This window comes from Wickerhamomyces ciferrii, contig 00078, assembly GCF_000313485.1.
Source record: "Wickerhamomyces ciferrii WGS project CAIF00000000 data, strain NRRL Y-1031 F-60-10, contig 00078, whole genome shotgun sequence".
NCBI classification, from domain to species: domain Eukaryota; kingdom Fungi; phylum Ascomycota; class Saccharomycetes; order Phaffomycetales; family Wickerhamomycetaceae; genus Hansenula; species Hansenula ciferrii.
Window position 1 is genome coordinate 15,437 of NW_011887662.1, and position 13,882 is coordinate 29,318.

Here is a 13,882-nt window from a genome sequence, read left to right on the forward strand (position 1 = left end):
CTGAAAAAAACTATAGATGAATTATTTTGATTATTATAGAAAAATTATAATCAAGAAAACATAAAAACCACAAAATCTGTATATTATATTAACGTTTAATTTGAGTTAGAAATTTTACTTTTGCAAGATTATATCTTCTTTATGTAATATCTGTTAAACCGGTAGTCAAAATAAAGTGGCTTAACAAAAGTTTTATACTGTAATAATATTAGTTCATTTGAAGCTCTTCTAACTCCCATTGATTATTATCATATGTGGTGTTATTGAGAATTGAATATTTTGCCTTCTTTCCTCTTCTGTATCGTCCGTATAATTAGTTTCAATGTCATGTGAGCCAAAAATCAAGGTAGACGTCTTTGAAGTTTTTTTCATGTTCATAGATGCAATACTTTGAACAAAGTTTGATAGAAAATGTTGTGAATCAACTTCACTGAAAAAACTGCGATTTTGTAACTTGATAGATCCAGCTCCTTTGAAGTGAATGTTATTCTCACGATGAGATCTTCTTGAGTTGAGTTGCAATTCTTCATTCCATCTTTGGAAGGGGTTCGAACTTTCAATGTCCTCTATGCTCTTCGCATTAAATATTTGATATCTATATTTCGAATCTTTTTTAAAATCGTCCTGAACGATTCCTGGAAGAGTAAGTTCCCTGTAAAATTCACTCTCAGGGAGAGTTTCTTTGATGTATGGATACCATCTGACAGTAAAATCACCAATTGTCCAGTAAAGAGTCTCTAAATCAAAGTCTATTCCTCTTCGAATATAATATTCATAGTCTTCATCAAGTTCAAAAGTATCAAAAGCATTGAGATCACTAGCTAAAACATTAAGCTCTGTCTTGTTAGAAAGACTTTGGATTGTTTGAGCAAAATTGGATCCTTCCCTGGTAAATTTGTCAAACCCATCAAGAAAACATATAGAAGTAGTTAATTCTTTAACGAAATCTTTAAATAATGAGTTTGGATTAGATATAGTGTTTTCAAATACATTTTTAACATCTTTGAAGTTTCTAATATATCTTGTTGAAACATTATCTGCGTTATCATTAGAAGAACTTGTATGTATAAGGTCTATGAATTCATATTGGAAGTTTTGGCTATCATGAAGCATTTTGTACATCTTATAGGGACTAGAAGGTTGAAATAAATATGTTGAGCCAAAATTGCAATAATGAGGATAAAATGTTTGAAGTGTATCAATTGAACCAATGGTAATATCCATGTGAATAGATTTGTAAACAACTGGGGCAAAGAAGTCACAAAGTTGTTTGTTAACTCTCACAAGATTACCAGCATTCACATTATAATCTTTGACTAATAAATACCAAACTTCAATTGGAAAACATGCTGTGAATTGAGTACAAGGCTCTTTAGTTTGGGGAGCTTTAATTAAATTCAAATTGGATGCTAATTTATTGAAAGATGATTTAACATGATGAATTACTTTGGTGATACTCTTTATCAAATCTGAATTCTTAATTATTTTGAAGCATAATTGTGTCTTATATCTACTAAAAAACATAACATTTTGAAACTTCCATAAAACTCTTTTAATAGGTACTTTAATTTTGAAAGTTAGCACATAATATATAAAACTGTAAACATAATAAATGTCTGGTTCTATTTCCTCTTCACTTGCTACCATTTTGAATAACTCTTTAATGTATTTTTTAGGTACGAGCTTCAATACAACTTCAGAAAGTTTATAAATTACCCAAGAATCTTCCTCTTCATCATAAGCATCGTAATCAACGTTGGACATATTCAAATTTTATAGATAAAAGTTAAATTTTTTGCAATACTGATAATGAAAATTGTATTGATTGATAGAACAAAAGTAACAGGGGAACATTGGAAATTGATTATTCTGTCAGTTATTTATACCCATTTTTCAAACTGCTCATAAAATAGAGAATAAGGTATATAGAGTTGTTAAACTAAGATGATTTTTAATGAACATTAGGTTCTGTCGCAGTTAAAGGCTAATATAAAATCAAATCCGACTTTCCAGTCCCAAAACTTATTACTAGTCCCCAATTTTAAGAAGTGATGACAAACTAGTCCATAACTTATCAACCGTTTCATATTTTTTGCTTCCATTACCAAAGATTAACCCCCTAATTTGCTAAGATAAAACCTTCCACGCATATTTTAGCAGATTAACGTTGTTCCCAGACCCCAGACTCATAAATCGGAAAAACTCATACAACAACAACCTAACATCATCAAATTAATCAATATTAATTCAATTTAAATGATCAAAAAAAGCTATAAATCGCCAGGATAACTAGCAAAAAAAGAAGGTGCTCCGCGACGGGGAATTGAACCCCGGTCTACCATGTACTGTCAAGATCTCAAATTGAGAGAGTCGCGACAAACGGTGATTCTAGCCACTAAACTATCACGGATGTTTGGATGTTTAGGTCTTCTCAGCTGACTCCCTCTATCTGTAGTTCTCGTGGCCCTAACGATACAGGGAGAATCTTAAATTTCAATAAAAACATATAAATCAACCATTATATGATTTATTATTGTGTGTTTTGATGTAAGTTTGGGGTCTATTTAGTAGCTGATATTGAAAAAAGTGGAAAAAAGCTAGTTAATTTTTTGAATTATTTTTTTTTAATAATTTTGTTAACCTCATAAATTTTAATTTCAATTTATAAATTAATAAAAAAATTAAAGTAAAGAATTATATAAATTATTGCTTTAAACTGATTTAAATTACAGCCAGAATGTAATATATATGAAACTCTAAGTATTATGAGAAACTTTTAAAGCAGGGTTTCTACTAAAAGTATGGCAAAATTATATATTTTAAGTTTCATACCAATTTAATTACAAAATATTCGCGAAATATAGACACTTATAACCACTTATACCCGCATATGTCATCTAAATTTTTTAATTAAAAGAGAAGGTTAAAGTATATCTTTACCAGTAAACTAGTTGATATAGTCATTTGAATACTACAAAAGTTTGAAATCTTTTCAAGATCACATTTTATTAAATGATTATATCTATATGATGTCTTTCAAATACTTTGAACGATTCGTACAAAATAGTTTAAACCCATTTACCTAAGACAGCCATAATACCAGCACCAACCATCATACTACCAATTTTAAACAATAATTTCTTAACATTTCTTTTAGCTTCTTTATCTAATAAAATATCTCTTGCTAATAATTCCACTAATCCAGTATAAATTAAAATACCTGCAGAAATTGCATCTAAAACACCAGTAACAACTAAAGCATTATAAGAATTTGGTAAATAAGTTGTACGCACACCAAGACCAATTGCAGTGGATAATGGTGTGACTAATCCATAAGCAATACACATTGCATATGCCCAACCATAAGAAAGATCTTTTGGCCATGGAATTGCAGATAATCTTGCACCTAAACCTAAACCTTCAAATGATTGATGGAAAATAACAACAATATAAAAAGTTTTGAATTGTTCAGAAACAACACCTAAATTTAATCCAATAAGAACAGAATGGAAAATAATACCAAATTCTAAGACTAGGAAAGCAGCAATTTGACTTCTAAAACTTCTTTCAACCAAAACACTTGATTCATCATATTCATAAATTTTTTGATTATATTCAATATCATCTTTAGAAGGTTCAATAATATTATTATTATCATTTGATGAAGTTTTAACAATTGCAGCAACAATTTCTTTTTCACAAACATGATGATTTGATTGACCATATTTTTGTTCCACAATAACTTCAGAGAATAAATCAACTAAAAAAATTGTGAAAACACTAACTAAAATAATTGCAGCACACCAAGGATATCCACCCCAATCACCAGTACCACCCACACATGATAACATACCAATTTGTAAATAAGCAGGATCCATTAAATGAATAAAAGCAGTAGAAATAATAACACCAGAACCAAAATATCTTGCAAATGTATAAAAAGATAAAGGTAATTTTAACTTTTTAAAAGTTTTAGATAATAAGGGGAAAATTGTGAATAAAGTTGAAATTATTAAAATAACAAAAATTGATGAAATTCTTGCACCTAATTGACCATCATAAGTACTCTCACCAAAATAAACACCTTGTAGAACACAAGTTTTCCAAGCAGTATCAACATTTGGATCGGTTAATAAAACTGTATCAGGATCTAATTCCATTGACATTTTTGTTCTTTGAATTATTTTGAATTATATTATTCTTATTTGATAAATAAAACTATATTAAACATTTTAATAAAAGTTAGAGATCATCTCTTTTATATATGTATAATCAATTCTTCGTATCCAAGTGACTTTCAATGTTAAGCTTTTTTTTTAAAAAACTTCCCCTGTCTAGTTAAGCTTTGTTTTCAATTAATCTATAAAATCTATCATATAATTAAGCTTAAATCTTAGCCTTGGCTAAAGAGGTCCATAAACACCCCTAAGTTCATAAGTTTAGTCCTATAAGAATGAAGTATAATGAAAGAATTCCAAGAAACCAAGGCCAAAAAAGATCTTTCAATTGATTACATCCTTAAACATGAACCTATGAAGAATTAAATAACCAAGGTATGCACCAAGATAATTAATACATTTCATGGTTTTTAATCCTAATGGCTTAAGAATTGTAAATCAATTATATATATTGAAAAAAATAGCTTGGTTTTTGGTAGACATGTTAATACATCAATTGATAATGATTGAAAAACCCTTGGAAGTTGGGTTAATATAGCCTTAAATTATAATGTCAAGCTTGAAATTGAGGGTGTTCAAGGTATGAATGTTCACCTAGGCATTGGAAAGTCTACCTCTTGCTAGAACAAACCATTATATAGTTGTATCACTATGTTTATTAGTATGTTTAACGAGACGGTTAAGTTATATCCTCTAAATTCGCTAATAATAAATCGGATTAATTATGATTTTAACTGTAAAAAAGCTTAAATTTGAAACACCGATCGAAATTATAGTAACGGATCACGAATAACAACCACTACCAAAACAATTTCCAAAAAATTATGGGATTATGGGTATACGCGCTTTGACTAACAAGGTATGAAAGTTATAAAGCTATAAATACATCATTTTGCTTAAACAAGAATAATATATACCTTTGAACTTTCCAAGAAAGTTTTATGTAATTTTTGCTAAGCCATATAATGAAATAGGTGTGATTTTAAAAGTCAATTGACAAGAAATGTCGAGTATGTTATGGCTTATAGCTGCTTAATAGGGAATAGTGAGCTATAGTTAAAGTATATATCGAACACATGGCTAAGGAAGGCAGTATTGATCATGGACATGTTTAACTTTTGATCAAGAATAATGATTCATTATTAATGAACGAGATATCATAGAGAAAGAATCTTAGATTTATGTTATCTTATAAATCAAGTTAGAGGCCGTAGTTAAAGAATACAACAATGATCTCATAGATAGACTTACAAATAACATTCAAATTAACACCTTGGTATTAAATATATTTCTATTTAAAAAAAAATGTAGTTCCAAAACTCTTAAACCAAGATTTTTAAATATAAATCAAGATTCAAAACAGATATCTCGGTAACACGATCCTAACAATTCAATAAAACTTCTTTAAACATCGTATCAACACGTAAAAGAAAATTAAATCAAATCATTAGGCTTATTCTTCTCCATACTAGAACCCATTAATCTATTGATGCATAAAGAACATGGGGCAGAAACAGGAGATTTTGAAAAATAAGAAAAACACTATATAGATCACTAATTCTATTCATAAATAAAGATTGACATTGAATTATCCTTATTTCAATTTCTATCCTTATAATTGACCTTAAATCAAATTTTCTTGTTCTTATTGTTTATTATTGGAAAGAAAGAAAAATTGGATGGAAAAATTTTCCCTTTTTATACTTTTAAATAATTCGCGAACTGCTTTTTTTTCGGGTGGAGGTTTAGTCATTAGTTATATAATCACAATTAATTTAATTTATAATTTCCGAGGGCTTTTGAATTTAAGAATAATTAAAATATAGGGTATATCAATTGTTTTGATTTATATCAACTTGATCAATTGAACAACAAAGAAAGAGGAAACAGTGAAGTTATAGGTTTTCAATACTACCACCAACTCCAATTATGATAAGGATTTAAAAATATGAATTTAAATTATGAATTTATAAATTCAATACCCCATGGATTAATTATAATCAAGAATTTTATATCAAATATAATTATATTTATATATGGTCAAATAATATCAATTATAAAATCATCAAATCCAATTATAATATCATGTTTCCAAGGAATAATATCAATCTTGAAATCAATCTTAAAAATCTCATGGATTTCAATTATATCACCTTTAAAATTCATTTATAATATAATAAAATTAATAATTTATTTAATATTTGAACCATTTATGCTTATAATCAAAATATTAGAATATAATTCTATACAATTTATAAATTTTTGGTTAATGTTAATATTTCAAACCAAATTAGAACAAATTTTCAATTGGGAATATGGGAAATTACAATTTAAAATTTTGATACAATGGATTAGATTTTTAAATGTTATGATTATAACAAGTTTAATATTGGGTATAATTACATATTATACAATGGTTCGTATAATATATTGGCTAACAAAATTAGATAAACATACAGAAAAATCAATTATTGATATAAAGACACATAATGGTGAATTAACAAAAATTAATAGAATTCCAATAATTGAATCATTAAGTAAAGAAGATGAAGAATTTTGGAGAAATAAGATTAATGGAAATGAAAGATTATTTAATAATATTGATGATAATAATGATAGTAATGATACAATAACTTATAATAATAATAATCCAATTAATAATAAAACAACTGAAGAAAATGTTATAATGATGGATAATAATGAAGAAGATTTAAGTACATATGGTGGATTAAATTCATTAAATTCATTAAATTCAATATCTAATTCATCAAATGAAACAAGTCCAAATCAAGATCAAATTAAAGATATACCAATAGATACCGATACACCAAGTTCTACATTAAGATCAAGACAACAACAATCAACAAGATCAACAAGTAGTACATCGGGAACAGGAACAAGTATATTTAGTAGATTAAATCTAACACCTATCAGTACAATAACTGAAGATTCAGATGAAGATTATGAAAAATAATTGGCTAATATTATAGAATAAATAATGCACTTATATATCTTTTAATTATACGACATGTAAATCTTTCATATTCACAAGATTCAATTTGGTCCATTGACATTAAAATATTCTTCAAGATGTACAATAATCCCACAACTTTAAAACAAATTTAAATTTTATTGGTATACATGTGATTTTAATGTACCAATAACTTTTTAAACTTTCTTTGCATAAATGAAAAAATCAAACTTCATTCTCTTTATGTGCTGTATACATTACTAGACACTTTTAATCTTGAACAACATGATATACAAAGAACATTTGATGTAAAAAGAACAATAAACTTCATAACGTCAATTAATTTACATAAAAGTTATACGTTTCATAGTTTCATTTTCCAACAGTTCTAGGGGGTTACAGGTTATTTCCATATGGATCGGTGAAAGGCTTGAAAGTTGAAAGGCGGTTGAGTTACAGTGATGTTAATATTTACAATGCATAACATTGTTGATCAAAGATGGGTTATCAATGGCTGCATAATTATATTATCAAGAAGAAGTTAGAACTTGGTTAAAGTTGAATGTCAATTGTGTTCCAAATCTAGTACAAATGATTAGATTAATGTGTACATTGTACATATATGATTAATTCTAAGGGATAAATTAAGTAATAGGTTCATGTATCTTGTCTTGTTACCAACATGTTACCCAACTTCTCATTTGGTTGGTTGATATATAATTACAAACGCTAAGTACAGATCTACATATAATTAAGGCTAAGGCTCAACAAAAGGTGGCACACTACATGATATATCGATAGATAACACCGATAAACTCGTTGGTAACTTGTTAAATTAACATCTACACCACAGATTTGATAAGCTATAAATGATCTGATAAATGATCTCTCATAGTTTATAAATCAAAACTACTTGTACCTATAAAATTATTGTTTATATCGGAGAAATCCCTATCCCCCACGTCAAGACTCCAACAGTCAAGACCATTATATATTAGGTCCATAAGTCAAACGTTTCATCTCTCCATACAAAACAGTAAATAGGTATCTGTGTGCTTAAGTGCTGTTATAATTTTGATTGATCTCAAGGTACTTATTAACTCATCGGATAAAATATCAAAAAATACGAAGATCTGGTTCAAATTTATGGTACTCGTTTAAATTTATATGTAATAATCTGGGACAGACAATAAAAAACTACAATAAGACAATAAGACAATAGGACAGTGGACACCGGTAATTTATGGACAAACAATTACAATTGTCGTGACATTAACTTACAGTAACACATTTTAAATTTGATGCTTTGATGCTCATTTTATGCACAATTTATGCATTGATCAAGATACATCAAATTAATTTAAATTATGATCTTATAAGAAAAATTGAAAAGTCTAGATCAGATTATTATAAGGATCAAATTGATTTTGTATATAAACGTTTCAAATTCCTTTTGAAATCTATGAATCTTTTCTTCATTTCTTTATAAACTAATCAACTTTGCAAAATGTATCATCAACAATATCAATATCCTATTCCTTCTTATCATCAATATCAAGTTAATCAATATCAATATCAACAACCACCTGCACCTCCTTTACCAAGTCCAACCATCTCAAATCAATCATTAGGTCAACAATGGAATCATGGTCAATATCAACAACAACAACAAATTCAATGGAATCCAAATTATAATCATCAACCACGATCAATTCCACATCATCAACCACAACAAAATTATAATTTCCATATAACAAAAGTTGATAATAGACCAATAATGAATTCAATTAAATTACCATCAATATCAAATTTTTCAAATTTTAAGAAACCAATTGTTTTCAAACCACTTCCAATAAATCCAAATCATATTAATAATGTTAATCATATTTATTCTTTAAGTCCAACTTCTTCAATATCAAGTTTAACAAGATCTTCATCTTTAACTTCAATATCAAGTTTTTCATCAAATTCATCTTCAAATCCATCTTCAAACCCTTCATCAAGATCTTCATCATTATCATCACCAATAAATAATAAATCATCTAAAATTCATAAAAAATCAAATGAACCAAAAAAAGATCAATTAACAATTCAACAAAAAATTGCAATTGAAAATAAAATAATTCAAGAATTAAAACAAGAATTATTAGAAAAAGCAACAAAAACTGCAAAATCACCACCACCACCTAAATTTAAAATTAATTCAAATCATGAATATTATTCAGATATGTTAATTTTTAAACCAAAACATTCATTTTTACAAAAAATTAAAGTTGATGATTTATTTGTATCAAAATATGTTTTCCAAGATTTAGAAATTTCACCATTATTAAATCCAAATGCAACAAAAGTACAAAAATTATCAATTAATAAAAATAAAGTCCTTGAATATAAAATTTATGAATTTTTTTATAAAATTTCAAAATTTAATGATAAAACTTCTGAAATTGAATCATCTAAATTAATTAATAATTTCCCATCAAATCATATTTATTTAACTATAAAATTTGATTTATTTGATTGTGATTTAAATAATGATTTCTTGATTCATGATTTGAAGAATATAATTATAAATTTAAAATTATTGAAAACTTCAAATTCAAAAATTGATTCAATAAAGATTAAATTTGAATTATTAAAAATTTTTAATAAATTTATGCCTCAAGATGAATCAATTCAATTTAATTATCAAACTAATAGACCTTGTTGGAGATTAGGTGCAAAAGATGAATTAAATATCTTGGAAATGGATATTAAATTTGAATATTAAAAAAGACTATTGATCAACCATTATTAAAGACCATATAATTATAAAGACTTCATATTCAAAGCAGCTATTAATTTTATTTTATTTGCATATCAAAACCTCATAAAATCATATAAAGAATATATTAAAAACCAATAAAAAAACACAGACTGGATTCTGTTAAATTAACTGCTAGACATTTAATTATTCATTATTTTCATCTTCATTTATATCATATTATTTTCATTCAATCTATTTATTTTTCAATTCATTTTTGTTTAAATACCTTTGCTAATAAAAAAAATAATTGCATCAGAAAAAAATCATTGTAGAAGATAGATCATAGAACTAATTCAAGTAGCTAGTGAGACTCTCGAGAGGAAAATTATTAGGAAATTTATTAGGCAGATAGACAGGGAATAGCCAGTGGAAGGAGTAGGCGGTAGGCAGAATAGACAGAGAATTAGAAAAGTAGTTCATTGCGAAAAGAGCATTTAGGCAGATTAAGTAGATTTAGGCTTATAGGCGGATTAAGCTTACAGCCTATAGCGGGATGGTGTTAAAAAGATTAGACTCATCTCCTCATTTCCTCATAAACTCACCAGCTGGGTGCCCAATCTTCATAGGCAGATAGGCAGATTAGGCAGATCTCTCTTAATTTCAACTTCTTTCTTGCCCCACTTATACACAAGAGCGTTTCAAAGATTCAGGCGTTTATCCGTTCCACCGAATTTTACCGGGATAACAGTGAACACCTCAAAAGGTATCCCCCGTGCCTACTGCCTACTGCCTATACTTTTAGGCTGAAATGTTAAATTTGTGCCTAGGAATTTCCTCAAAAGGAACGACCGCATACCCATAAAGGGAAATGATCTACAATGAAGTTTGTTTTCTTCTTTCTAAAAATTACCAAGGCTTGTGGGAAATTTGGGGGAACGTAGGGAACTCGAAACAATTTTAAAGGAAAGTACGTACTACGTAGTGAAGTAGTGAAGTAGTGAAGCAGCCAACAAAGAAAAATTCAAACGGATGACCAAGTTCAGCAAAGAATTAAGCCGGTTTCAATTTTAAGCCGAACTCTTAAAGGATAGTAGTCAGACGAGTTGTAGGCAGTAGGCGGACACACCCTGGGCTGTTTCAGAGTAAAACTCTAGACAGAGTCATAAGAGGCACTTGATGGGAAAACATTCTCCCAGTAGAGCGCGCTAAATTTTTAAATTTTCCTACAAACCACCTAGAGATCGGGCCCAGAATCACCCACAAGTCCCACGGTGATTCGTTCACTGAAACTCCCAACCAAATTTTTTTTTTCTCTAATAAAGGATCAAATTTCCCACTAAATTTTCAACAACTTCTTTGTACAATTCTACACAGGATTCCCTTTAAAAACTTAAACAGAGATCCCTTAAAACATAACAATGTCTGCCCATTTAAAAATTGCTAAAGATCAAGTAAGTAAACAATCAACAATCAAAACAAACGCGTCAAAACAATGATAAACTAACAACCTCCAGCTTGTTTCAGCTCTTTACGAATTATCAAAAGCTGCTAATGAAGCTTCAAGTGCCACAGTTGATTTTTATAATGCTTCATTAACAACAGAAGAAGATTCCACTGAAGTTTTCAGACAATTAGGTGATTCTTTAAGAATCTTAACTTCTGCAACAAATGGTGTTAATGATACTGCAAGATTAATTGCTTCAAATTCTTCAATTGATCCTACTTTATCTTTAAATAGTTTAGTTTTACCAGATCAAGTTTTACCATCTCAAGCTACTCAACCACAACAACATCAACATCATCAACAACAATTACAACATCAACAACAACAACAACAATCATCATCAACTGAACAAGAAAAACCTGCTAAAAAGAAAGTTGAAAAAGATCCAAATGCTCCAAAAAAACCATTAACTGTTTTTTTTGCTTATTCTGCTTATATTCGTCAAGCTTTAAGAGAAGAAAGATCTTCAAAAGGTTTACCAGCTTTATCATCAACAGAAATTACTCAAGAAATTTCTAAAAAATGGAATGAATTGGGTGAATTAGAAAAAGAAAAATGGAAAGAAGCTTATAATGAAGAATTGGAAACTTATCAACGTGTAAAAGAAAAATATTTAGAAGATAAAAGAAATGGTATTGCACCAATTATAACTGGTCCAAATCCTGCTCCTGTTCCAATTCCTTCATATCTTTTAAAAGATAAATCTAAAAAAAGAGATCATGATGGTTCAAGTGAAAAAAAAGATAAAAAAAAGAAGAGTAAAAAGAGAAAATCTGGTATTCCAGAAGGTGTTTCAACAAATCCTGGTGATTTATCACTTCATGTTTAAAAAAAGGAACAACAAATCTTTTTTGATACCTTTTCTATTTTTCACTTCTTTTAAAATGTTTTTTTACTTGATTACTTATGACTGTATCATATATATATAATTAATTGTTTACTATACGTTTATATTTTGTTTTATATGAATTTTTAAGAAGTAAACAAATACTCCTCGAAGCTTATATTGATTTGTAATAAATTATATAATCACAACAAAAATTTCTGATTATTTAATCACGATTTTTTTTTTTTTTTCATCCAAACACCATCCATTTATTTTTCAATCGTTGGTCAAAAAAAAAGTTGATTATAGTATAGATTGAAAGGTAGTTAGATCAACTCGAATAGCTATATTTCATACTAGACTGTCTAAATCTATTCAAAAATGTTTGGTATTGGTCAAAGAAGTATAGTGAGATCATTCTCAACTAGTTCTAAAATACTGAATTCTCAAAAACCTTTATATAAAACACCATCAAAATGGTTAGATTTAAATGCTGAACAAGTTTTCGATTTACATTTAAAAAGAAAATATGAATTATCATTAAATTATAGAAAATCTGAAATTGAATTACAAGCTTTGAAAAAACATGCAAAAGAATATGGTTATACTCCACAACAATTGGAACAAATTTATTGGGATGGTGATTTAGCTCATGCAGAAATTGATGGATTACCATTAAATTCAACAAAAATTTTTGATCAACCTTTAACTTTAGATGAATATCCAGAACCTGCACAAGTTAAAATTAAAAATCATAGAGAAAGAAGAAAATATAATAGAATTGCTGCATATGAAATGCCTCATTTAGCTAAATATCGTCAAGAATATCAACCACCAAAAAATAAACCAATTAATTTAAAATATACTTCAATTTTAGGTGAAGAAGATTTACCAATTAATAAAAAAGTTGTTTTAACTTTAAAAACTGAAGAATTAGGTTTAAATAATGAAGAATTACATAAATTCAGATTAATTTCAGGTACAAGATATGATTATAGAAATGATGAATTTAAAATGTCAAGTGAAAAATTTCCAGAAACTTTACAAAATACAAGATATTTATTAGATACTTTAAAAACATTAATTTCAGAATCAAAAGATCCAAATGCTGATAAATTTCTTGATATTCCATTAGATAAACGTCATATTTTTGCAAAAGAAAGAAAACGTAAAAATAGAATTAAAGAAATTAGAAAAGTACAATTCCCAGAAGAATGGAAAAGACCAGAAGATGCACCAAAAGTTGAAAAAACTGTATTAGATTATTTATATGAAAAAAGAGAAGCTGAAAGATTAGCATCTTATGAAAAATGATTTTTGAAAACTAATATAAAGGATAAAAGAAAGATTTAAAGCTGCATATGAAATGAATAATCTTGTAATAAAAAGAATATAATTTGTATATATAAAAATACATTGAAATTTGAAGTTTATGAATAAATAGTTGTAGTAAAATTTCTTTGTAATTCAAGTTTGCAAAATAATGGGGAATTCAAATATTCTACGATCAGTCAAAAACCCGCCCGCGTTTTCATAGATGTTCTTTACTAACAAATATTATCCCCAAAACTAATGAGTTCCTGAAATAACTTCATTGAAATACAATTTGAAGTATATGTATACTAACATTATTTGTTTATTAAATTATAAGTATTCA

General features: G+C 27.6%; 6 protein-coding genes across 6 annotated transcripts; 4 read left to right on the forward strand and 2 right to left on the reverse strand.

Annotated features, from left to right (window-relative positions):
* Positions 1–228: 228 nt before the first annotated feature.
* BN7_2974 (uncharacterized protein) lies at positions 229–1,764 on the reverse strand (the record flags this gene model as incomplete). The annotated part of the gene is made up of 1 exon (XM_011276401.1): positions 229–1,764. The coding sequence occupies one exon, from the start codon at positions 1,762–1,764 to the stop codon at positions 229–231; it is 1,536 nt and encodes a 511-aa protein (XP_011274703.1).
* Positions 1,765–3,068: 1,304 nt separating this feature from the next.
* Positions 3,069–4,166, reverse strand: ZRT1 (high-affinity Zn(2+) transporter ZRT1; the record flags this gene model as incomplete). The annotated part of the gene is made up of 1 exon (XM_011276402.1): positions 3,069–4,166. One exon carries the CDS (start codon positions 4,164–4,166, stop codon positions 3,069–3,071), a length of 1,098 nt encoding a protein of 365 aa, XP_011274704.1.
* Positions 4,167–6,447: 2,281 nt separating this feature from the next.
* BN7_2976 (uncharacterized protein) lies at positions 6,448–7,152 on the forward strand (the record flags this gene model as incomplete). The annotated part of the gene is made up of 1 exon (XM_011276403.1): positions 6,448–7,152. The coding sequence occupies one exon, from the start codon at positions 6,448–6,450 to the stop codon at positions 7,150–7,152; it is 705 nt and encodes a 234-aa protein (XP_011274705.1).
* Positions 7,153–8,656: 1,504 nt separating this feature from the next.
* BN7_2977 (Immunoglobulin superfamily member) lies at positions 8,657–9,919 on the forward strand (the record flags this gene model as incomplete). Its single annotated transcript, XM_011276404.1, has 1 exon — positions 8,657–9,919. One exon carries the CDS (start codon positions 8,657–8,659, stop codon positions 9,917–9,919), a length of 1,263 nt encoding a protein of 420 aa, XP_011274706.1.
* Positions 9,920–11,313: 1,394 nt separating this feature from the next.
* Positions 11,314–12,228, forward strand: HMO1 (Hmo1p; the record flags this gene model as incomplete). Its single annotated transcript, XM_011276405.1, has 2 exons — positions 11,314–11,350; positions 11,420–12,228. The coding sequence occupies 2 exons, from the start codon at positions 11,314–11,316 to the stop codon at positions 12,226–12,228; spliced, it is 846 nt and encodes a 281-aa protein (XP_011274707.1).
* Positions 12,229–12,606: 378 nt separating this feature from the next.
* RSM24 (mitochondrial 37S ribosomal protein mS35) lies at positions 12,607–13,539 on the forward strand (the record flags this gene model as incomplete). Its single annotated transcript, XM_011276406.1, has 1 exon — positions 12,607–13,539. One exon carries the CDS (start codon positions 12,607–12,609, stop codon positions 13,537–13,539), a length of 933 nt encoding a protein of 310 aa, XP_011274708.1.
* Positions 13,540–13,882: the final 343 nt, after the last annotated feature.